General features: G+C 53.5%; 1 protein-coding gene across 1 annotated transcript in view; it reads right to left on the bottom strand.

The window, feature by feature from the left end:
- Positions 1-8,445: 8,445 nt before the first annotated feature.
- Positions 8,446-25,373, bottom strand: part of LOC122903049 (MLX interacting protein) — a 60,114-nt gene continuing 43,186 nt past the window's right edge. The window contains exons 2-17 of the mRNA XM_044243425.1: positions 25,076-25,182; positions 24,257-24,342; positions 22,795-22,884; positions 22,505-22,546; positions 21,999-22,170; positions 21,253-21,342; positions 20,588-20,679; positions 18,996-19,641; positions 18,431-18,552; positions 18,156-18,309; positions 16,602-16,726; positions 16,008-16,109; positions 15,796-15,923; positions 15,411-15,534; positions 13,726-13,855; positions 8,446-13,140 (exon numbers count right to left, since the gene is read on the bottom strand). Of these exons, the coding sequence (XP_044099360.1) occupies positions 13,019-13,140; positions 13,726-13,855; positions 15,411-15,534; positions 15,796-15,923; positions 16,008-16,109; positions 16,602-16,726; positions 18,156-18,309; positions 18,431-18,552; positions 18,996-19,641; positions 20,588-20,679; positions 21,253-21,342; positions 21,999-22,170; positions 22,505-22,546; positions 22,795-22,884; positions 24,257-24,342; positions 25,076-25,182 (2,332 nt within the window). The 3' untranslated portion in view covers positions 8,446-13,018. The remainder of the gene's footprint in view (positions 13,141-13,725; positions 13,856-15,410; positions 15,535-15,795; positions 15,924-16,007; positions 16,110-16,601; positions 16,727-18,155; positions 18,310-18,430; positions 18,553-18,995; positions 19,642-20,587; positions 20,680-21,252; positions 21,343-21,998; positions 22,171-22,504; positions 22,547-22,794; positions 22,885-24,256; positions 24,343-25,075; positions 25,183-25,373) is intronic.

The raw sequence follows: 25,373 nt of genomic DNA, 5'->3' as shown, positions 1-25,373 counted from the left end.
TGAGAGGATTCCCTCCCTCACCAGAGAGCCTCTCCTGCTCTTCTATCCCGCGGTACTTCCCCAAGGAGCCAACCACAGACCGGGGCGGGACAAACACGCGTGCGCACGCGCAAACACGCATGCGTGCGCCCCCCCCCCCCACGCACAGACACAGGTGCACACGCATGCGCGCGGGGTCCAATAGCATCAGTGATCATACCAGAAACGGGCAGGGAAATCTGGGTCGGTGCGGATCACCGGAGGAGCAGACATGGTGCTGGGACTCCCCACACAAAGGCTCCACAGCGGCCAAGCCAGTGGGGGCCAGAGAGAGGGAGGAAGAGGGGCTGGCGGCAGCCTCTCAGAACCAAGTGCTTCTCTAAGATACATGGGCGAGGCTGTCGGGAAATCTGCAGGGTCACTTGCCAGAGGAGCCTCGTGGCCCTCGGGAAGGAGCCCGCCTCAGCATTGCTGCTATGGTCACTGGCTGGGAGAGGCCGCTGGAAGGCAGGGCCCCTGCCTGATGGGCAGATGGATTTCGGGGTCTATTACTGGGCAAGTCTTGTAGATCGTCCATATGGACAGGGAGCAGGCCTGGGAAAAGGTATCCTTAGGGACCGGGGTCATTTTCTATTTTTATGTACTTTACCAACTATTCTAAACCAGTATGTATTATTTTAAGAACCAGTAAGATAAACACAATTTCAAATGTTGAAATAGCAGTGTGAGAAAAACGGGATGAGAACGGAGTGTTTGAAGGCCACCCCAAGGCTGTTCACTGTGACAGTGGGTTGACTTCTGACCCCTGATCTCTGAAATTAGCCTAGCATCCACTGCTGACTGCTCTCCGTCTGCTCCTCAGACTCCCAGCTGAAAGGCATGGCCAGAGCAGCCCAACCGGGCATGGTTATTCCTTGTCCTGCACAACTGACTTCAGTGTAAACCCATGCGGTACTCCTACCTCCAGCCCTTCTGTGAACTATCCCAAACTATAATACTTCGCAATGAGAAGATCTCTTCAGAATGACAATCCTGAGGCTCTTTCAGATCTCGGCTTTCTTAATTTACTTACTCAAGGACCCCAGAAACCTTCTGCCTCCAACAGCCACTGGTGCCATGAGCGGATGGTCTTGGGCTCCAGGTTCTGGTCCTCTACTTACTGTATGTGATGGGACCTTAGATGGATTATGTCATCCCTCTACAGTATGCAGTTTGGTAGTGCGTGTGTATATACATCTTTACAGAATTATGCAACTATCCCTATAACCTAATTCCAGAACATTCTCATCACCCCTAAAAGAAGCCCTGTACCTATTAGCAGTCATTCCCCATTCTTCCAGCCCCTGCAAACCACTAAGCTACTTTTCTTTTTTACAGTTTATCTATTCGTTATTTTTAGTAATATTCACACCCAGCGTGGAGCACTCACAACCCTGAGATTAAGAGTCACATGTTCCACCGACTGAGCCAGCCAGGGGCCCCTCTACTAACCTACTTTCGGTCTCTAAGGATTTGCCTATTCTGGGCACTTCATATAAATGGAATTGTATAATATGTGGCCTTTTTTATTTGGCTTCTTCTACTTAGCATAACATTTTCAATTCACCCTGGTAGCAGGTGAGAGTACTTCATTCCTTTTTACGGTGGAGTAACATTCCATTGTATGGGTATGCCACATTTTATTTGTTCATCCGTTCAAGAACACTTTGGTTGTTTTGATATTTGGCTATTATGAATAATACTGCTATGAATATTTAAATCAGCTTGTTCATTTCTGCAGAAGGGGTAATTATAATCTTGACCAGGATTGCCTTGAGTCTGTAGATCACTTTGGGGAGTGCTGCCATCTGACAATGTTGTCTTCCAGACCGTGAACACAGAATGACTTTCCATTTGTTTAGGTCGTCTTTAATTTCCTTCAACATTTTTAAATTGAGATGAAAATCGTGCAGCATAAAATGAACCATCTTGAAGTGTACAATTTCACTGGCATTTAGTACGTTCACAGTGTCATGTAACCACCACCCATATTAAGTTCCAAAACATCACCACCACCCCAAAAAGGAAGCGCCATACCAGTGAAGCCGTCACTGCTGCTCTCCCCACTCCCCCTCACTGGCCCTGGCAACACCAGTCTGCTTTCTGTCCCCATGGATTTACATATTCTGGGCATTCCATATATGGAATCATACACTGTGTAGCCTTTTTGCCCATGGGCTCCTTCCACGTAGCATGGCATTTTTGAGGTCCGTCCACGTTGTAGCATGGGTCAGGGCTTCCCTCCTTTTTATGGCTAACACATCTCAACTCTGTCCTGTAGTTTTCAGTGTAATAGTCTTGCACTTCCTTGATTAAATTTATTCCTAAGTATTTTATTCTTTTTGATGCTACTGTACAAGGAGTCGTTTTCTTAATTTCACTTTTGGGGTGTTTATTGCTCCTGTCCAGAAACGCAGCTTATTTTTGTGTACTGATCTTTCCTCCCTCCTGGGACCTTGCTGAACTCATTTACTGGCTCTCCCAGGTTCCCGGGTGTGTTGTATTTCTATGCATTGCCTAACTGCTGACAAGGCCCACCAGGACCGTGTTGAGTCTTGTGCACATCTCAGATGGAAAGCTTTCAGCCTTCCACCATTCGGTGTGTTAGCTGTGGGGTCTTCGCAGTTGCTTTTTTTCAGGTTGAGGCTGTTCCCTTCTCCCGTTTGTGGAGTGTTCTTATCATGAAAGGGAAGCCTTGGTTTTCTCCTGGGGAAAGGAGGAGAGCAGTCTAAGGACCACATAGGGCCTCTTGAGGATACAAATTGGGATAATGTGAAAATCTCTGGCTGGGGGTGGGCGCCTGCTGCTGCTGTCAGACACACCCAGGTCTAGAGCACCGATCTGCACTTGGTGAGAAGCCGGCTGCTGGGCAAGCTGTGTGCTTCTCTACACCTCAACTTCCTTATCTCTAAAGTGGGGATGATAACAGTACCCATTTCATACAGTGTTGCGTCGCCCAGGCAGGCAGTGGTAATATGACTTAAACCAATGAGCTGACTCGGTGCCCAGGACACAGAAACTGCGTGTGATGGTAGATGGCTGATAAAATGAGATGTGGTCCCTGTCCTTAGGCGGGGTGTGTGTGTGTGTGTAATACTGACAGTTACATTACCAAGAGAAGGTGGCGTGTGGCAGAGGTGACACATGGAACACTGGTGGTAGTTCAAAGACCAAAGTGGGGTGGGCCAGGGCAGGCCACAGAGAGGGACAGAGCACAAGGGGTTCCAGGGGCAGGGACTGTTGGCCAGGCACAGAGGGAGGCGGCTCAGGGCATAGCTAAATAACCACAGGGCAGGCATCTAGCCTGGGACCTGGGCTGTGAAACGGACGGGGATGTGACGTGGAGCGAGTGGGCCACTGAAGGCCACACTAAGGTCTGGGGACTTGATTCTAGAACAGGAAGTTCTGAAGTACTGGGAGGAGGGCAGGTTTTTGAAAAGGGATGAGTGTTAGGAAGCTGAATGCTATTTCCTGACTTTTAGACTGGAGTGAGCTAGGAAGGTTCTGTTGGGATATTTCTCAGCTCTGACCCATACCGCCTGTTCCGCGGCAAGGAAGGGGACCCTAGTTGGTGACGTTTCGCAGAAAGAATTCACAACACGAGATTCAGTGAATGAAAGGGAGCAGGCAGGATGCGGTGCGGCAGGGAGAATCCGAATGACCCCAGAGTACTAAAAAGGAGGATGAGCTTCATGGTAGCACAATTAAAATCCAGGAGAGGGGGCGCCTGAGTGGCTCAGTGGGTTAAAGCCTCTGCCTTCAGCTCAGGTCATGATCCTGGGGTCCTGGGACCTGGGATGGAGCCCCACATCAGGTTCTTTGCTCAGCGGGGAGCCTGCTTCTCCCTCTCTCTCTGCCTGCCTCTCTGCCTACTTGTGATCTCGCTCTCTGTGTCAAATGAATAAATAAATAAATTTTTAAAAAATAATGAAAAAAAAATCCAGGAGAGTTGGGAGAGAGTGCAGTGTTGGGAATGGGGGAAGAATGTGGGGAAGAGAGACGAAGATTAGCAAAAGTAGCTCACGTTACAGGGGCTTACTGTACACCCGGCTGGCTTAATCCTCCAGCAACCCAGTGGGATGGGTGTGATTTTTATCCACGTTTTCTAGATGAGGACTTTCAGGCCCAGAAAGGCTGTCATTCGCCCAAGGCAGGTAGGGGCCAGATGGTGAGGAGTTCAGACTTTATTTGAAATGCAGCAGGAAACCACTGGAAGTTTGAGCAGGGGAAGGACACAGTGTGTCCTAAGTGTCTTTAATAAGGTCACTCTAAATCTGTGAAGGACTGGTGATGAGCATCAGGAAGTGGCACGTGTAGGAGGCTATGGTGGTCCCTCCGGGTCATGGCAGTGGCAGCGGGGAGAAGAGTGGACCTGTGGTTACCTGGAGGGGGTCACTGACAGGATTCAGCCACAGATTAGAGGTCGGATATGACGGGACGGAAGAACCCGGGCAGGGAAGAGAGATGAGGGAGGGATATCAGAAGTCTCGGCTGGCCCTGGGGGTTTGGCAACAGCATGTAGCTAGATGCAGAATATTGGGGGCTGAACAGGCCCCAGGCAGGGGAAATTGAAAGTTAAAGAAATGGTGGTTAGAAGCAGAGAGACCTGAGGACGAGCAACGGGTGCCTAGAGAGTGAGTCAATTGGAAAAGGAGAAAACTGCGAGGCAGGAGAGATAAGGAGAAAAAGCCCCAGCGGGGAAGGTGGGGGGGGGCGGCGGCGCGGAGGCTCCCTCAATGGAGGTGTCTGCCTGGGCAGAGCTTGCCTCCAGTGGAGCCTATTCTTTTTCCCTGAGGGCTCTGCCCCTTTGCCCAGTGACCTCTGCTTGTCCCGCTGGCTCCTAGCTCAGGCACCACCTACCTCGGGGACATTTCCTAGCCCCTCCCAGGATGGGTTCCTGGCGTGCCTTCATGACCTCATGGCACCCCGTGCTTACCCCCATCACTCAGTATCAAGACGGTGACACTGTCTCCAATAAAGTCATTGCGGTGTTCCCCGATGATACTGTCTCCAATAAAGTCATCGGTGTTCCCCGAGCTGAGTTCGAATTGAGCCTTCCACACACTTGTTGATCAAAGACTGGGGCAAAGAAGGCACAGCTGGGCAACCCCCCAGCGGGTGCTAGCTAAGAAGCACGGAACCAGAGCTGCTTGAACGTATCCCCGTAGAGGTCATTCAGTGACATCGATGGGTGCACTGGGGGACGCAGGAGACACCCAGGCTGGGATCGGGGCTGCCAGACAGGTGAGGGGGCAGGTGGGAAGGGGCAGGTGGGAAGGACTCTACCTCCTGCTCACGGAGGCCCCACTCTCACCGCTGGTCTGTCCTGGAGCCCAGCCAGCACAGCTTGGTCTCGTCCCCCAGGAAAGAAAATCAGTCAGACAAGATCAAGAGATTAGATTGTTTGCTGCACCAAACCCATTAAGGCAGGAAAGTAGACTCTTATCTTAGAAAGCTTTTACCTCTTGAAACAATAAGGGTTTTCTAGCTAATGATTCAGTGAAACAGAAAATCTGATCAATAAGAACTCTCCAGTCCTCAGATTTCTTATTAACTGTGACTTTGTAGCTTTTGACAAAGCCTTCAGGAACCTTTAAATGACCACAACGTAGGCATATATGAGCTTCTGTAAATGGTACTAAGAAGTGCATTTACTATTAACAAATGAAACCCACATGGTGTCTGGGACTTGCTTCAAAACAATGGGGGTAGGGGTGCCTGGGTGGCTCGGTGGGTTAGAGCCTCTGCCTTCGGCTCAGGTCATGATCCCAGGGTGCTGGGATCGGGCCCCGCATTGGGCTCTCTGCTCAGCATGGAGCCTGCTTCCCTTCCTCTCTCTCTGCCTGCCTCTCTGCCTACTTGTGGTCTCTGTCAAATAAATAAATAAAATATTAAAAAAAAAAAAAACAATGGGGGCAGGAGTGAGGTACATAGGAAACAAAACTGGGCCCGAGTTGGCAGTTGTTAATGTGGATGATGAGTAAGTGGGGACTCCTTGTACTAGCCCCTCTACTCCTGTATGCGGGAGATTTTCCAAAATAAAAACGTAAAAGGCATGCTTACTGAAATTTAGGACATGTGCACTCACATCGTCCTACACGAGGCTAAATTCAGATCTTGACATATGAAAAGAAAGTAAACGGGTCCTGGAGAATAATCACGTCCACATCCAAGATGAAAGGCTTTTAAATGCCAGTTAGAGATTGTTCTTATACCTGCTATCTCAGTTGCTGGAGTTGATGTTTTATATTAAAAATGGACTCTCAGGGGTCAACCTCTTAACCTTGGTCAACATCTACACCAGCTTGACCTCTGCACCTGCTAGTTGCCCACTTCCCTTCTCCCGAATTCTCACAGGTTCTGGGCTGGGCGTGGCAGTGACCATCAGCACCACATCCTTGTCCTGACAGGCCTCGGTACCTGGTGGGGAAGACAAATGACAATGATAAACACGACAGGCGTCCTGAGCAACACAGGGGGTGCTCTGAGGCCTGACTCCACGTGCATGTGTGCGCCTGTACATTGGGGAAGGAGGGCCGTGAGGGCTGGTTTCTCAAGAGCTAAGGTCCACAGATTGGGACTAGAAGAATGGGAGTGAGCCGGGAGATGGCGAGAGGCTTGAGCAGAGGATAGAGGCCTTGGAAAACCCAAAGACTGGAATGGCACACAAAACATGGTAGTTCAGAGAACAGAAAAGAGCAAAAATGAGGTTGGGAAGGCAAGTAGGGGCCAGATGGGCAAGAGATGGGGGGTGGGGAAGGTGGGAGAAAGCCACTAGGGCTCAGCCCTCGTCTGGAAGGCCGTGGATGGACTGAGCACGGGAGTGACACCACTGGACCTGGGCTTTTCCAAGCTCCCAGTGACTGTGACAGACACCACAAGACAGAGTGAGGGGGACACTGTTACGTGACCTGGTTGAGAAATAATGGAGACTCAGCTTTGATGACAGCAGTGGTGATAGAGAGAAGTGGATCACATATCCACATCTGGAAGAGAGTGAGAAGACAAACTTGAGCAGACGCGCTGTGGGGAGCAGTGAGGAGGGGAGGAGGACAGGTCAAGGATAATCCTCCCATTATGGTGGGTGGGGACACCATTTACAAGGTCAAAAAACAAAAACAAAACCCCCCAATCCTTTAGCCTTTTCTGAGGCATGCGGCCTTGACACTTTGGAACGACTTTGACTTCTTCCTCGATGAAAAGGGAAGAGCCACACTGCCAGGTTGAGAACTACCCAGGGGCTCCCTGAGGAGCCCGGAGTCTGATGCCTGGGGACAGTCTCCAGCACATTTGTCTCCCTCCCTCTGCTCTGTCTCCCCACTCCCGGCCTATCCAAACTCAACCCTCTTCTCCGAATTATGCATTATGTCCCGAGCATCTTTGAAGATTCCAAACATAACATGGAGCTGGGTTTGAAAACTTAAAAAAAGAGCAAAGCCGACATCTGTTGCTCAGTGGAAATCAAGTCTCTCCCAGGGGAGTCCGTGAATCACTAGCTTCTTTGTAGGGCCTCCTGTTCTTACGGCCCAAAATCTTGCTTTGTGTCATGGAGACGTTTTTCTTTGGGGGAGGCATCGGGTTTGATCAGACAAGAGCCCGTGTACCAACCCACAGGATTTCAGTCAGAGATCTGGATCTGGGCAGCTGTTTGGGGAGACAAGCTGGCAGCGGCCAGGCCGCCTGCAGGAGGTAGTGTGACTCAGTTCCCTGGGTCGCCTCTTAAGCACCAGGAGCTGCTGTGGGGGAGACGGGGGGTAGTGGGTGCAGGAAGATGGTATGGAAGAGAGAAGCTTCTAAATTAAACAGAGATCATCAGAATCTTCTCAGCACAATAAAGGGCATCTTTGTCGGTCAACTTCCCTTGGGCATCTTTGTCGGTTAACTTCCCTTCCGTTTCCTACAGCTCTGGGTCTACGGTTAGCAGGGAGACCCCCGCCTCGAGGGGCCATCACCTTGACTTAGCCCTGGGGCCGGTGTTAGCCATGCTGACGAGAACCGAAGCTTTCTAAGCACAGTGCTTCATGGGTTACTGAGCACTCTGACAGGATTTTATGGGAACCTCATAGCCACCCTGTTCACGTGTGCAGGGCAGGTGCTGGCTGCCTGGGTTCCGATGGGGTCGTGGGCAGTTTGTACAAGCACCACTGAACTGCAGCCACCCGGGAAAGGTCTGGAGCACCAGGCCCTGGTGAATTCACAGCGAGCATCGGTAATGTGGGGCTTTTGTCATGGGTTCTTCCAGCAGCCTCTCTTCAGGACCCCCTGCTCACCTGGGGCCTCTCTCCTCACCAACCCACTCCCCCCGCACTCCACCACCTTCAAGGTTAAGACTGAGTAAGCCAGTCTGAGCGTCACCGTGTTCGGATCTCCCGGGATCCTCATTTCCACAGCCCAACAGGGAGCATTTAAGAAAAACCATCACAGGCATTTCAAAAAAATACAGCTTTTTATTGTTTTGGATGCAAATATAGTTTTAAAACTGCATTGTAGTGTTGAATACAGCTGGTGGAAACGTGCTTCTCGACCGCGGTGCCTGGAGGGTGGTATCTGGATGGCGCAGCCTGAGGGAGCCTCCGAGGGACTAGGCTCTCCTCGATTGTGCTGTTCGGACCTCGAGGGGAGACCGTCTCCTAGCGGAGCCCTGACACAATCACCGAAGCTCACAACAGAAAATAGGAACCATTTACACAATGAACTGGAAGCAGGAAAAGGAAGAGAATGTGGTGGCTCAGCCGTGATGTTCCAAAAGAAGTAGATGAACAAAGTCTCCTTTCCTGGGCCTCCTAAGAAGACTCAGAGAAACAGCAGAGAAACAGCAGGGCGCCGTGGCGTTGTCGGGGAGAGAGGCTGCCTTCAAGCTGCCCCGTGAGAAACACGATCTGGGAACTGTGTCTCCCCGGGCTGAGCCCATCGGACTCTTCAACTGCAGGACAAACTCTACGGAAATGGATCTGCTTCTCCCAAACCCTCCACAGTCTCAAGCCTTGGGAGGGGCACACCTCTGTTCAGAAACCCAGAAGAGAATTCTTCAAATTAGTGATGCCCAGGGTTGACCGTGAAACCAAAAGTTTGACTGGGAAACGGAGGTGAATTCTGCTACATAATTGGAAAGGAATTTCGCAAAAATAAAATTCCATTAAGTGCACACACACAGGTGGGCTTGCGCAAGCACGTGCACGTGCGTACACACACACACACACACACACACACCCAACACTCAACATGAAAATTCCCTTTTCTTTCTCAAAGGCTGATTTTCACAAACTCCAACAAGGAAACAGCCCCCTGCCTGATGAGCCAAGCAAAGCCAACTCCTCAGAAGGGAATGAAAATGGGGTAGTTGTTGGAGGTACACAGGAGGCCTGAAGTCTTCTCCCTGCTCCTGCAGCCCCTCGGATCCGGGAGGGTCAAGGCCACGGAGACTACTGAATGTTACAAACAGGTGTTGAGCTTCCAAGCTAACCCTCTTCTCCCCCTGTCCACGTTCAGACGTGGTGAGGACCCATTTGCAGTATCAGGGCACTGAGGCATCGACCCCGGCCCGTGGCTGTCGTGTTGCTCTCGCCAGGGTATCTCAGCTCTCTCCCCGCCAATGAGACCACAACCGAGGGAACACTTGGCAAAGCTGAGTTCCCATGAGCGGTGGGTGGGTTATCATCACTGCCAAAGTGCATAATTGGAGGCAGGAGGTCTCCAGGGAAAGGCAACTTTACACCAGAGAGAGGAGAGAGAGCGGGCCAGCCTGTCCACGGCATGGGGGGTCCTGGGCATGGGGCAGAGGGCACTGAGGACAGCCCGGAACCACACCGACCAACCAGTGCTTCAGCTAGACTGACCTCTTGTAATCCTAGGAACAACGAACCTGCTCCTCCTCCCTCTCTGGTCACTTGCGACCACACCCCTTCACCTGGGGCGACACAAAGTGGGTGGCATCACCCTGGGGGTCCATGCTTGCTCAAAGTCTACGTTTCTATTTCTATAGCCAGAGCAGGAAAACCGTCAGGTCACAAGGGCAGGAAGCAGATGAAGCTGGGAGCCCAAGGACACATGGACAACCACGGACCACTCCTTCTCCTGCCAGAGGCTCCAGGAACAGGGCGGTGCTGGGGGCTCCCTGCCCTCCAGCCCTTCCTCCTGCCAAGAGCCAGTGATGCCCATTGGCACCTCATTAACTCTAACTTCTGATGCTGGGGCTGCTGCTCTCATGTGAGAAATCTGGCTGGACAGCAGCCAGGATGCATGGGCTGGGGCCCTCCTGGGGGGGGGGTGACTGCTGCTGTGCAACTCGCCAGAGATGGGAGGGACGGGCCCACCAACTTTCAGAAAGCCCCATGGTGGCACCTGCCCTGTCCCTCTGTTTTCCACTCATCGTGAAAGAGCAGGCAGCAGTGTGACGGGAGTTGATGGCACAGAAAGATTTCATAGAAATGCTTTTCAAAGATTTATGTGCCAGGCAAGCTTTTTTTTTTTTTTTCCTTTTCAAATTGAATTCTTTTTATTCTCCAAAGTGTCATCATTTAAAAATTTCTCTTATGGGAGCAGAGGCAGGGGCAGGGGTGAAAACGAGTGTGAACAAAGCACAGCCCTGTGGTCGGCAGGCCCTGGAGGCCCCCGGCAGGGTGGTCTCGCTGTCCCTGCGCCCCTGCTGGGCCCCTCTGTCTGGCCAGATTCATCAAGCAAGATATCAAAATAAATGATTCTGGGACATGAAATGATCACGTCTGTGGGAAGAGATACAGCTTTGCAGCCCTATAGCCAGGGTAACCGTGAGCACCAAGACAAATGGATTTAAGTAAATGTCTCAAAACAAAAACACGCATCTAGTTAACAGTCTGCCAGGACACACACACGAACACACACACACCCTTCGAAGTCTCACGTGACCTAACAGCCTTAAATATTTAACAAAACAGAATCATGAACATTAATTCAGCAAAAGGAAGAGGAGAGGTAGGCCGAAGAAGCCAAGAGGCCAATGTTATATACCCATAGACTTAAAAAAAAAAAGACTCCCAGCACAGGGTGGGGAGAAGGTCACTAATTTAGGAGAGGTCTTGGTGGGCCAAGCATTACGGCCATCCGCACGGTTTACAAAGGCACAGGTACTGGGGAAGGGATGGCACTCATGACCCCCCCACAAGCCCTTACAGCTAGGGACATCTCATGTTTTTCCTTCTGACTCTAGTGAGTTCTTACCATGGTGGTCTTCCCCTTTTGAAGGGCGACTTCATGTTTATCCTGGGGTGAAGGAGAAGTTCTCTTACCACTTCCCAGTGGTCAGTAAGGATCAGCCCAGCCTCGTCTTGTGCTCGCCCCTCAGGGGAGTGAACTGGGAGGCTTGTAAACACGGCTTCTGGAGAGGCTGAGGGGTGCTGCCAAGCTGCTCTTGTGCGGAGCTGAAGCACAGATGGGAGTGGGTGACGGGTCGGTGACCTGCGGCGAGACGGTGGCACAGCTGGCGGGGGGTAGGGGGAAGACACCCCTTCCATCCTCCATCAACTGAGGCTAAGGCAGGGATGGCTGGCCCCCGAGCACCTTCAGCGGGCCTCCAGGAACCCGTGGGAGCCTCTGAGTAGGTCCAAGTTGCAGGAGGTGGCCCTTGGTAGCCCCCACGGAGCCTACCCCAGGATTTCCGGCCTGCCTGGCACTGCCCAGGCTCCATCTCTGGCAGGGAGGACAGAGGTTGAATGGAAAGCCTGCAGACCCTCTGAACTTCACAGCAGGACGTTTAAAAGCACATTCTTTCGACGAGGAGGTACCCTTGGCTGGGCTTCCTGAGTGTTAGAGAGAGCGCCCGCCGTCCATCTGCACCCCCTCTTGCAGACACGGCAAGAGGTTGGGCCTGGACACTCCAAGTGCAAGTCCCACGTTCAGAAGCAGCCCACTGCCCTCAGCTATCCTCTGCCTTGATCAAATAGGAGTGTAATTCTTCACCGTCTGATATGGGAGATGCTAGACAGCCCTGAGGCCAGCTGCCTCAGAGCGCTGCCCAGCAACATTCTGTTTCTTCCTCCAAACACAACATGGGACAGACTTTGGGTGTGGTGACATCTTTGGTCCGAGAACTGTTACGGTTTGGGACTCCTGGCTGAACAATCCAGACAAGATAACAGCCCGCTGGCGGCACCGTGGAGTCTGGCCTCTCGGATGCTACACCCTGAGGGCTGTGTGCGTCCCCCAAACGCTGCTGGCTCGTCCGAGGCTGCGGCTTGGAGGAAGGTGGAGAACAAGGGCCACATGGTGAGGTGGTGCCCAGTGAGGCCCTGCCTGAGGCCCCGCCACGGTTCTCAAAACACTGACGTGTGGCTGCTGCCCGCAGCGCCGCCCAAGGGGTTCCAGGCCAGAGCTGCGGCTTTGCACTGTCTGTGCTCTCCTCGCTGCGTGTGCACCCACGTCCACTGCTTCCTCCCACGGGGCCTAGGGTTCCCTGGCGGCCCACACGGTAGGAGCAGCCTCCCGTGCGCGAGCCTGAGCTGCTGTCCAAACCTGCTTACAAGGCCAGAGTCTGAAAGAAGAGGAAGGGGCCTTCCACCTGCCCCCCCAGGAGAGTCAGAGCAGCTCAGGGAATCGCTCAGAGCCATCCGAGGGCCCAGGGCTGACAGGAGCCAGCATCCTACGTCTGAGCACAGAGCCAAAGAGGAACCCTTGTGCTTCCTAGCTCCCGGGAGCAGGCCGTGACTGTCTGTCCCATCTACTCCCTGCTTAGGCCACCAGTAGGACAGGACACTGTCTGGGTTGCCTGAGCGCAAGGGAGGTCACGACTGAGGTCGCTGAGTAAGAGTTCACAGCAAGGGGTTCCCAAAGACGAGCTATTGCTGTCGGCAGGACCCGAACCTGCTTCAGACCTGAGCGCAGTGTTCTGAGGGGTCCAGTGGGCTGGTGGAGCTGGAGGGGGGCCCTGAGCTCGGTGTCAGGAGAGGCCTGGGGGTGCAGCGTCCTCTCCGCGGGCAGGGAAGAGCCTCCTTGGCATCTTGTGGGGCCGCGTGCCCACGAGGCACTGCTAAGACTCCCCCGATGTCTTGCCGATTCTGGTGACAGCCTGTGCCGCCTGCTCCGGCAGCTGGGATGGGTCCGTCAGGACGGAGGTGGTGGTGCTCAGGTGCCGGAGGGTGCCCAGCACCGCTGCAAGGAAGGGGCAGATTAGGCCAGGGCCACCGGCACCCGCAGTCGCTTTAAGTCCCACAGTGGACAGCATGCGTGGTCTCCCGCACAAACGCGTGTGGTCACTCTCATGCCACCGGAGGAGGAGGTACACTGAGCACCGCTGAGGGACCAACGCCAGCAAAGCCTCTCGGCTCCAGGATAACTGTGAACCCTGTCTCCTCTCCCGCAGACGAGCAGGGAATCCCAAGCTCCTCCTGTCTGTCCACCTCCATCCCCTCAGTATACGCACGCAGCCTTGTCCGTTGTAAGAATTAAATCAGAAAACATACGTGAAAGCACCGGGGACGGGGCCTGGTGAACAGCCAGTGCTCAGTAAGCACAAGGGGCCCTGAGCACCCAGACGCACAGGGACGACAGGAAGCAAAGGAATGGCATGGGGGGCCAGGCCCCTGTCCCGCAGCTGGCATCTCTGGCCGGGGCCTCCCACACAGTGTCACCTTGTGCTGACGCGGCTGCCCGCGGGCCGCCTAGATCTACACTATCCACACAGGCCCTCCTCCCCACTGGACTATCCTCGAGGGTCCCGGCGAGCCCCGGACTCACTCGGCCTGAGGACGGGCAGGGAGCAGTGCTGGTCCAGCCAGGACAGCGCCGTCCGGTGCAGCTCCTCCAGGCTGCTGGTGGACACCATCCCCTTGAAGGACTCAAACAGCGGCTTGATGATGATACTGAACTGCACAGCATGTGGGTTAAAGAAAAGGTAAGCGAGGAGGAGGGCCGGCGAACATGTAACCAGGGGTGGGAGAATCAAGTCCAGCTACTGGCTGGCCCGTGACCAGCTTCGCCTGGGAGCGGCAAGTAACTGCGGACACTGGGTGAGGGAGTGTGATCCGGGGAGATGCACCCTCATGTTCCCCTGAGATCTTTCCATCTAACTCAGCACCAGCTTAATGACCATAAGAGGCAGGGACAGAGATGTTTCCTCGGTGTGGGACATGTCCTAGCACTCCGGCATGAAAGCCAGCAGTCTGTGGATGATGGCAAGAATAGCAGAGGCGCAGGGCACCTGGGTGGCTCCGTGGGTTAAGCCTCTCCTTCGGCTCAAGTCATGATCTCAGGGTCCTGGGATTGAGCCCCGCATCGGGCTCTCTGCTCAGCAGGGAGCCTGCTTCCCCCCACCCTCTCTGCCTGCCTCTCTGCCTACTTGTGATCTCTGTCAAATAAATGAATAAGATCTTAAAAAAAAAAAAAAAAAAAGAATAGCAGAGGCGCACCGCAGACCGCAGAGTGGACCATGTTTCTCGTGATGAACACACGTGCTGGCTCTCAGTCACGTTCTGTGTGGGTCTCCCAAACCATCTTGGGCAATTAACTCTGCAAAGGCATGCGGTCCATTTTCTCCCTGATCTGAACCACACTGGTGCCCCTGGTCCCCCAAGCTGAGGCTGACGATGAGGAACATGCCATTTTACCAAAGAGGCCCTGGTGCACCCCAGATGCCACCTCGCTCCACCAACGATAAGGGCCAGAGCCAGGCTGAGTAAGCCGGGCAGAGCAGAGGAAACAGCTTGTGTGCGCTGCCGGCTCTGCTCCCAAACGGCTGTCTCCTCAGTCTGTCAGCAACAAGGTGAAGACACACAGCCAACCCGCCATGCATGCACATGAGGCACAGAGGTGACTGGAAGGGCACTGACAGGGTAGGAGCTGCCCCCCAGAGGGGCCCTGCTGACATCTGGAAGGCTGAGCACAGATAGGCCTTGGTTCCAGGGATGGACCCCAGCACGCTGGTGAATGTACCTCACGACAGCATCTAAGACCACGTGGCCCAAGCGAGACAACAGCCTGCAGGGAGCTGGTTTCAAATCCTGACTCTGCCACTTAGTCATTTATGAGCCCCAGTTTCCCGTCTCTCCCATCGGCAGTACTCGAGCCCGTTGTTGTTGCAAGGACCGAGACAGCTGCCAGGATGTGCAATTAGATCCTACCTCTTTCCTACAGGATGGCCTCAGCTGGTGGCTCTGGCACCTTGCAATAAAGCATCTTTATTTTCCAAGCAGGCAGAGAGCAGAGCTGGGCTGTTCAACCTCCCCAGCAAGCCCCAAGCCTGGACAGTCACCAATGACAGCCCCACTTCACAGCGAGGGCCAGGCCAGGCCCCTGTACAGCGCCTGTTGGGTGAACTCCACGAAAACCATTTATATAGAATTTCTCGAAAGGAACTGTGGGTAGGGGCTGCTGTTTCAGTGCATAGGGTAGGGGTGGGAGAAGCAAAGAAAACACAAAGATACAATCCAGAACTTCCAATTCTGCAGGGTCCGGCTCTTCACATACTCATCAAACATGTCTCTCATGTGATCGAACTGGTGCCGGGTGACGGGGACTCCTGTGGCAGGGAGCAGCTGCTGGCAGGAGCTGGAACAAAAGGAGGGATCAGAGGACGCTCAGAGCGGCTGGCAGTGAAGCTGGACCCTGGCACTCCAAGTGGGCAGGGCCAGCCGCTGCTGGCCACTGTGGGCCCAGGAGGAAAGGCCCTAGGAGGAGGAGGACAAGAGCCCAAAGTACGACAACAGAGAGGCAGCTATGGGGGACAAGGCCACAAACGACCCTCCTGTCTCTGTGACATGCACGCAAGAGGATGAGGTACCAGCCCAGGCCCCACGCCCCCAGGCTCACATGATGGTGGCATTGAGCTCCTCGATCTCCTCCCGCAGCCGCCGGGCTTCCTCCTGCATCTGGCTCCGCTCCTGCTGTAGCTTAGTGATGTACTCCACGGTCTTCTGCAGCGTGATGGCATGGCTGGTCTGGGAGAGGGGTGGTGGGGTCACAGCACAGCAGCCACCTTGCCTGTCCAGCCAGGGGCTCCCCGCCCACCTGACACCACTCACCAGCTTGGAATTATTAGAGATCAAACTGTTGAGGGTGTCAAAGCCCATCTTGATGTTGAAGCGTCTTTTTTGCTCAGCTGAAATATGCTTCATCTGCCGGTTCTGTTGGAAAATCAGGCAGTCGCTGTGACACATGGTGCCCTGTAGGGCCGCTGCCCCTCCCTCGCACCTGTGACTCGGGGTCAACAGTGAGCAGGACAGGGTGCTAGAAAACCCCGCCTGCAGAACGGAGGCCCTGGGCAGGGGCCATGACTGCTTTGAGGAGCACTCCGCAGTCCCCCTCGGCCCACTCCTTGCTGACCTAGTTCTTACAGCCGCCACCTCCTGCATGCTACAGGGTTCGGGGCTGGTCCAGGGCTCAGGGCTGTCTAGCAGGTGGGGCAACGGGAGGAGCCGCCAACCTATCTCCAGATTAAGTAGCAAACATCCAGGTTCCTGATGCTACCTTAGCCTGCTGGAACATCAGCCAGGTCTGTGCTGCTCCTTTCCTGTGTGTCCCTAGTAACACAGCAGCCCCAGCGGTCCCTTGATATTCTCCTTGCCCCTACCCCCATCCCTCCAAAGAAATCAAGACCCAAGAGAGACCTGTGATACCTTTAAAACAGCCACATTTTTGGGGTCTGCAGATTTCCCTGAGCAGTTGTTCTGGGGAGACTGGGGACTGGGGCTCTGCTCTGAAGCACATGGAGAGGCCTGCCCTGAGTTTGGGCCATCTCGACCTGAGAAGAACAGAGACTCCTCTTAGGACACGGCTGGCCACAGGAGTTGAAACAGTGCTCACCAAGGAAGGGAATCCCCGCAAGTCCCAAACCCGGAAACCCATCTGAAACCTCCCCCAGTGACCCCAGAGCAAAAACTGGAGAAATCCTTGCCAACCTCCCAAGATTAGGTGTGGACGAGGCCTGATGAAGGCTGGCTGGACGTGGGGTGGCAATATGGCCTGAGCTTGGCCAGCCATAGCTCTTGGGGCATGGAGAGTTCCGAGAGGAGGCCTGACTGCTAATCCAACCTATTAACAAGCCACCTGGAGGCCACCTGCAGTTTCCGCAGCTTCTGTGAGGCTCTTACCCTGTGTGTCCAGTACACAAAGCTGTTCATTCTTGTTCTTTCAACTCTACATATACATTTTCTTGTATTTTCAATCTTGTCCACTCCCATGCCAGCCGTGCCCCGGTCACTGGCAACTCTCAGGAGGCCCCTGGAGTTGCCTAGGGCTGCTCCGCCTGCTGCCCGGAAAGCCTCCGTGCACTCCTTTCTGCAGCGCTGACCACCTCCCTGCCTTGCTGCTCAGTTTCCCATCGTGGCTCCAGTGCCCCGTGTTCTGCGTCCCGGCAGTCAGGGTAATGCTAGGCTGCCTGAGCCCTGACACCACCATACAGGCCTGACCTATAACCAACCAGTCTTCGTCTTTAGCTTTCCAGGCTAGCGGCCCTCATTCATCCAGCCTCCCTGGACAAGTCCCTCTACGGTCTCATCTCTGTAGGCAGAGACCAGCCCTGCTCGTCTCCTGGACTGTTCAGCATGGAGCTCCAGCAGCGGCCATGTCCAGCTTTTACTTGAGACAAGGCATCTTTGGTCTCCCTCCCTAGTGGGCATCTGAGAGGAGGAAGCCTAGGTTCTGGTTCTACCCCACCACCAGGGGCACAGCCTTGGGCGACTCCTTTATCCCGGGCTCCATGGCTCTTCACTGGGCACAATCAGTTCTCCCCCGAGCCTCCTGCCGATGGAAGACCCATGGTGTGGAAATGGGCTCAACAGATGTGAGGGGCTTGAAAACTAAGGGATGACCACATTGATGTGGAGACAAGCCAGGGCGGTTCCCGTTTTCTGGAAAGCGTTGACAGCCTCAATCCCTTTTCTCAATCAGAACTGGCAGCTCAGAGCCAGGCCTTTCTGAAGGGGGTCAGAGCGGTGTTCCCCAAGTGCATCGGTCGCCTGCCCTATACACGCTTGCCCCTTTCCTGCTCCTGGGATGAGTTACCACTGGCTGAGCACTCCCCAGCGTGGGCCACGGGCAGCTTCTAAGACCTCACTGCACAGTCCCGCCCCAACCCTTAGGAACCCCATGGGCGGTCTCCCCGACCCAGGTGCGGGAGTGCTCATTTCATTCACGAAGTCCCAACCATTCAGACCGGAGCGCACACTCACTGGAACCCGTGGCTGGGACCTGCTCGCCCTTCACCAGGGCGTCTTGCACTGTGCTTGGAGAGAAGAGCCGAGAGACAGAAGCCGGCTGGCTGCTCGTGGTGTGGCCAAGGTCTGTCACCAGGATGCCACTGTGGAACTCCGTGACTCCAGGAGCCTGAGGTGACACAGGAGAAGGAGGTCACCTCCAACCACAGTCATGTCAGGTAAGAACCACCCAAAAGCAGGGCCATGTTGGGGTGATAAGGATAGGAAGGGTCTGCCTAGGGCCTCCTCACCCGGGCAATAGCAGCAGGCGTGAGGACCACATTGGACTGGGACACGGTAGAAGCCAACATCCCTTCTCTCTTCAGAGGGCCTGATGTCATAATCACCGCTTGTGGTTGTCCTGAAAAGGCAGCTGCCAGAACAAGAAGTGACAGTGAGGGCCGGAGTCGCGGGGGTCTGCTTCCAACACTACGGCTGCTGAGCCCAGGCCTGTGGGGTCCCCAGGAGCAACACAGACCCCTCCCCAGCTGCTCAGACGTCACCTCTCTCACCACAGGCCACAGAGAGACAAAACCACTGGTTTTGTATCTGACATCTGTTTTGCAACTTCTCCTCCAAGAGGACAGATTATAGGCCCAGGAAAGAGACCACCTGAACGGTGCTTTTTCAAACTGGGTTGAGACTAACTTGGAAAGAACACCACAGAGTAGACAACAAACGAGATCACACATGTGGTAGATTGGAACACTTTCCTTTCACAAGTGTGTGTGTGTCACAAGTTTGCAAGCCTTGGAGACAAGGACATAGCCCCCAGGAAGGGGAGTTCAGACGTTGGCTTCCTTCCACCTGACTCACCTGGGGCGATGCAAGCATTCTTCAATACCATGGACACAGACTCTGGTTTGGGAGCAGGCACTATTTTGGGGGGCTGCTTGGGCCTTCCCCCGGTCAGAGAGACAGGTTTGGGGTGCACAAATGTTAAACAGGGTTGGGGAGGCCCAGCAGTTGGCGGCCGGGTGACCGGAGGAAGTGCCAGGCCACAGGGGGACACCGAGGGCGTGGGGTGGTGGGTTGTGATGACAAGGCCCTGACTCTGGCTGAAGGTGGTGGCAGATGCATCATGCGTGAGGGTGGCAGAGGCCGTGTGTGTGATGACGGAGGGCGACTTGCTGGCGCCCGCAAACTTCGGCTGCAGGAAGGTAGGTGGAGCTGAGGGGCTCAAGGCAGGCGCAGGGGGCGGAGCTAAAGGCAGGGCAGGAGAAGCAGGCGCCGGGGCAGGGCTGGGAGATAGCAAGGGCATGGTGAACACGGGCAGGAAAGGGACATTCAGTGGCGGTGCAGGGGGACCGAAGTCTGTGGGCTGGATAAAAGGGTCTCCAGGCCGGGGAGCTCGTTCACAGCCCTCCTCATCCGCGGCATCCAGGGTGGTGGCTGTAGGAGGTGCTATGAGGCCATCAGGGAGGCTCACGGCGGGGAGAGCTGTGGTTGACAGGACGCTCTCCTAGGAAAGGAGGACAAATGCTGGATCACACAAGTCGCTGTCACTTCCTGGTACAACACACCACAAAGTCCAACAACGGATGCTGGGCACCTGAGCAGAACCTTCCGACAGAGGGACAGGGCAATGGCTCCTGTCCCCATTTCTGCCAATCTGGGGGGAACGGAGCTGTGTCTCTCCAGGCGTCCACAGGGGTCTTGTTTCCATTAAGGACTAAATGATAATGCGGAGCTCAGACAAAGTGTCTGTCTGCACACAGTTGGCTCTGGGCCTGAGAATATCTTGTTTCTAGAGTCCAGCAGGGGTCCCCCCAAAGTCCCGGCCATCTTCTGTTACAAAGCACAGGAAGCCTGGAGCACAGCTGCTCATGGGGTTCCCTCAGGACAGTTTCACGTATCAACTTCTAGAGGTCACCTCTTCCTAAAAGGGAAACGCTATAAGGAATCAATTGTCAAGATCTCAGTCTCTATAGAAGAAATTCTTCCCAGAGCCAGATGGAAGAAGATGGAGCCAGGTTTCTGTGTCTAACCGGATACGGGTACCAGCCTGAGAGCCCCTGCAGGCAAAGAGCTATGCCTCAATGGGCTCTGCAGCCCAGTGGCTAATAACCAGCCTGTGTTTACTGTTAAGTAGAAAGTAAAAGAGGAACTTCTTTTTACAGAGCTTCTGTTTATTAGCGATCCATGTTTTCCTTTGCTAATTCTTTCTTAACTGGTTAAACAGAGCTCACTGCACACCGGTTATGTGGAGCCTCAGGCAGGAGCCAATGTTTACAGATAGCTCCTACCTTTCAGAGATCTATGGCTGCTTTCAAGGAGGGCTAGAGTAACTTTTTCACACATCGTGTGTGTTTGTTCAGCACTAGAGCTAGCGAGCGGTAGCACTCTGCTTATGGCTGCGCAGTTACTCATTAGCCTCGCCCTGGCCACCTCGCCCCAGCTCCCTCTACCTGAGCAGGTGGACTGTTGGGATCTGGTGCAGGTGCTGAGACAGGAGCAGGCAGCATGGAACCAAAAATGGAGCGGCTGGAAGAGAAGAGGTCTGAAAGACAACATGGGGTGCTTTTAAGCTCTATGTGTCCATCATATCCTTGAATTAAGATCCAAATAAATCGGGCACTGAACCCTATCTTACCCAGAGGAATGCCATGGCCAGAGGGCATTCCCCCCCCTGAGGTAACTCTGCAGAAAGAGGCCCTCTGATTGGACCCGCTCATGCTGGCAACTAGTGTGGGGTCTGAAATACTCCCAGGCCCGGGGTTTGGCAGCTCTTAAGAACCCAGTTCTAACTGCAGGGCACTGCTGGGAGGCGGCTGTGTTGCCAGTGCCCTCTGCTGCCTATAGGGAGAACTGCTTACAGTCCTGGGCAAACCTGAGGATCTGAGTCCACAGGAGAATGGTGATTCTCTTTAAGAGAGAACCCTGCTGCAGAAAAGCTTCCCAGACCTTGCAACTACTACTAATATAAATATAAATATATATATTTCTGAAAAATTCTAAGTCTTCCCTCTTGCTCATTCTAACAGTTCCCTCTGTGAAAAGGAAACACCAGTGTGCTTTATCCTGGGCAAAGGGAGATCCAGGTGGCCATGCTCTCTTCCTGCCCCATCCTTACCCTGGAAGGGTTCGAAAGTGTCCATGAAATCCAGGTTGGGCTGCAGGGGAATCAGCCCCGGCTGGATCATGTCTGCATTTCCCAGATGTGCTGTAAGAATCATAAAGGAGACAAAGGAATCATTCTGCCTTCTCAGACAATGTTGTGAAAACACATAAAAGGCCTAACTGGATCCTTCTGGCCCTGTTCAGATTCTTCCAAGGAGATGTGCAGGCAGATGGCAGGAATTTCTACCTTCTTGTGGGTTTGCGGCTATTCTCCACCCTCAGAAGGCAGGAAAGAAAGAAAGAAAGAGAATTTCTGTAAGAAAGATAAAGTGTCAGGGAACAGATACTGCCGGGATGCAGAGATCCCCAGTTCTAACTGGTAGGCTGTGGGCTCTTCCCTGAGGGGTTAACTGGATGCCTGACTTCGACCAGGCAAAAGGTCTTGCCCAGGAATGCTTCTGATTTTCTTCCCCGTCAGTCAAAGGCCCTGTCAGTTGGCCTAAGCACAAAACCTCTGCTGAGGGGACAGTGTCAGAAATGTGAAATTGATTCAGACCAAATCCCAGGCTTCTTGCAGGGGTACCATCGACCTGACAGCTGCCCAGGAAGGCCCATTTGCAGTCTTCACCCACTCAGTGCGTGTGGCCCTCAGATGCCAGCAAAGTTGGCCAATCCTGCCCTGGGGGGCCAGGTTCCAGGGCAATGCCAGAGAAGGAAGCCAGCTGTGTGTTCAGGGTCAAGGATCTAGAGATGGCTTACCTATTTCCCGGGGGTTGGGCCACGCCACCGGTTGGTGTGAGGAAAGTGTTGAGAAGAGGGTGTCGCTGAATTCCGACATGAGCATGTCTGTGTCCAGCAGTGGGTCCTCCTCCATGGGGACTGGGGTCTTCCATCCATCCCCACGTTTGTGCCAATAAAGCATGTCATCATCCTACCGCCAACAGGGACAGGGGGAGGGAGGAAAAATCAGAGGGGCACTAGTGAACTCAGAACTCCCAATCACATCATGTTACCCTATCGGAGAGAGCTGCAAGGGCTGCTGTAGAACATGAGGGGAGCGTGCAGAGCGGGGAGAAGTGGCCTGTTTCCTTAGCCTGCATGTCTTCCGTGAGAGAAGGGAGGTGGCCCCTCCTGGAGCTGCAGGGACAGTCTTTGTCCCCATAACCGCCTACTGCAGGCTTCACTGTCAGGCCACCCACATCATTCCTGTTTCTTGTCAAAGGAGGGCTCTCGTGAGGGTCCTCATGGCCCCTAAGCTCACTCACCTGGGCCAGGCTGGAAAGGTCCTCATCCTTGTGCTGCTGTAGCTGTGGAGAAAAGGGGAGACAAGGTGGTCACCAGGGTCCTGGGAGGGGATAAGGCCCTCAGCCTCTCCTCCAGGAAGCATCTAGGGCTCATCTCCCTGAGAGGCACATGAGAGATCCTGCTCTCTGCCGTTTCCAGGCCCATGCTGGGCACAGAAGAGATTTTCAACCAGTGTTTGTGGGGTAACTAACAGCCGGAGAAACTGAGGGGGCTTCCTGAACATGCTATTCTGGGAGTCCAAGCCAGATACCCTTTTCTTGAAGTAGGTTCTCCACTTGTGATACTCCCGGATCACTATCTCAATGCGGCTTTTCCAGTACTTCCCTTCTGTGGTGATGGCCTGTGAAGAGATGTGGGTCGGAATCAAAAGAGGGCAATCTAGGTTGATTGGCAGAACTTGACCTGAAAATAAAGGCTGGCAGTCAGCCCTGGGCAATCCAACTCAGAGAACCCTACCACATGCACATAATTTCATTCACAAAGTGTGTCCCACCCCAAAGACGGGCTTTTATTTCATGACCTCAGATAATGAAGTGCGGCTTCGGGAGTACGGCTCCCAAGGGTCTGGACTGGCGCGTGGGTCAGAGAGTGCTTGGGCCAGGAAGGGGGAAAGGGCGCTCCACTCAGGCACTGAAAAAGCCCTACAAAGAGCCACGGGTCGCACTACCTGCCCTTATCTAGGAGACTCTGACACATTTTCAAAGGGTGAAAACAAATGGCAAATCACAGAAGTTTTAGATGGAAAGTGACTTCCAAGAGCAGCTACTTCAAACTTTCCATCACGCAGGGGAGCCCCTTCCACGATATGACTGAAGAGCTCTGGTGTCAGAGAAGCTACGACCTCCTCAGAGAGCCCGCCTCACTGTCAGGCTCCTTTTTGTTTATGGGTGGAGTATATTAAAGCAAGTCCCACACATCATAAGGCCCATATAATTTCACCTAACAATACTTCATTATGTGTCCGTCAGTAAAGAATCTTCACAGTGAACAATACAATATTATCACCAGACCCAACAAAATGATATTCCTTAATATTGTCTAATACCAGATCACATCCCACCACAAAAAGGGTCTTTCACTGGGTCTTTTACTTTCTAATGGTTCCCCCTTTTATCCTAACAGTAAGACAGGCTAGGATAACATTAAAACAACACAGGAGGGTATAAAGGATATCTGCCTCACTCTAATCACCCTCCCCAGAAGCAGCACTCAATAAAGGATTTCGGTGTATCCTTCTTCTAGACTTTTCCTACACACACAATCACACAGATACACGCTTTTTAAAAAAATTAACATAAAGTTACTAAAATACTGTTGTACAACTTTTTTTTTTCATTTACTATTTCTTCAGCATCTTTCCATCTCCACATAGAAAGATCTTGAGGTCATTCTTTAACTGTTAAAGATAACTGCCTTATAAGGAGCCCAGATCTCTCCCTTGACTTCCAGGGAAAGGCCAATGTTAAGGGACAGTGGAGAGTAAGTCCCAGCGGGAGAACCCCTGAGTGCTCTGGGTCAGCTCAGCCTGAGGAGAGGGGAGTCTCTGTGGGCTGTCACAACATCAACATGATTGCGGGGCGGCGCCGCCAGACCTTCTCCCCACACCACCCCGACTGCTGCAGAATCCAACCCCTGCTCCGGGCCCTGGGAGAGTCGCTTCCTCCTGATGAAGGCAGATCCTTTCCAGCTACTGATGGCCACGAGCCAAGTACCTCTGGCCTGCGATGCTCATCTACTTCAACAGAGCCATCTAGTGGAGTGACAAAGTGGCACACAGGATTCTTGCGCTTCTCCAAATCTAGGCAGAGAAAGGATAAGACATTATCACTATGACCAAGAACCCTGAAGGAGCCCTTGCCTCCTCTGTCCACATCCCCCTTAGAGTGGGACCCTCCTAAGTGTTCTTTCCTTCTCCTTCTCTTGAAAATGAGATTTCAGAGTATAAAGGAAAAGAATCTGTCAGCAACTCATGGGTAAGAACCCAAGGGTTCAGTACCCATGGGTCAGTAACCCAAGCATGCCCCAACCCAAAGATCATTGGATCTACTGGCATGAAGCCAGATGGAGAATAAACATGGCCTGGGTCTGTATCTTCTTCGACCTGCTGAAGACAGGAACTGTTCCCTGACTCTTCAAATGTCACCTCTGCTACAACATCCTTGACTCCCCTGGAGAGAACTAAGCCCTCCCGCCTCTGCCTTTACAACCTGGACCCAAGGGTCTAACCTAATAGTGAGCATGTTATGCTGTGAGCACTGGGCTAACGCATCTGTCTCCTGCAGATTATGGGCAGCTACACGACACAGACCACATGATGGGCCCCCTGGGCCTGACACCTGAGAAGTACCTAGTTCATTAGGATTTGGCTTGGTTTTCCAACTGCTGCAGACTCCCCAAGAGAGGCTTCCCTTTGAGGCATCGTGTTTGAAAAGTGGGCTCTGGGCCCCAACGTGAACCTGGAGGTCCCACCCACCGCAAGGCCTCGGGGGCCCCCGCAGGCCCCTCCTGCCAGAAGCCCGCGTAGCACTCACACTGCATGTACCACGCCCGCCAGATGGCATTATTGAGGCGGATCTTGTCTCTCCACTGGAGCTTCAGGCCCTTGAAATTCTTCCACTTGGGGGACACCAGCTTCCCACTGAAAGGTAAGACAAAGAAGGGAAACTTAGTGGTTCCTCTGAAAATGAAATGAAATCGAGAAATGCCACCCACTCACTCCAGGCCTCAATATTCTGGATTAATCCATCATAAGAGACAGGCTAGGCTTGACAGAAGATACCAGTCACTTTGGGATTTCTTCAGTGATCAGCAGTAGGGAAAGGGGAGGTG

The sequence above is a fragment of the Neovison vison genome, chromosome 3, assembly GCF_020171115.1.
Source record: "Neovison vison isolate M4711 chromosome 3, ASM_NN_V1, whole genome shotgun sequence".
Taxonomy (NCBI): Eukaryota; Metazoa; Chordata; class Mammalia; order Carnivora; family Mustelidae; genus Neogale; species Neogale vison.
The sequence above is the reverse complement of the archived record's forward strand: the minus strand, read 5'-3'. Positions and strand labels throughout refer to the sequence as shown.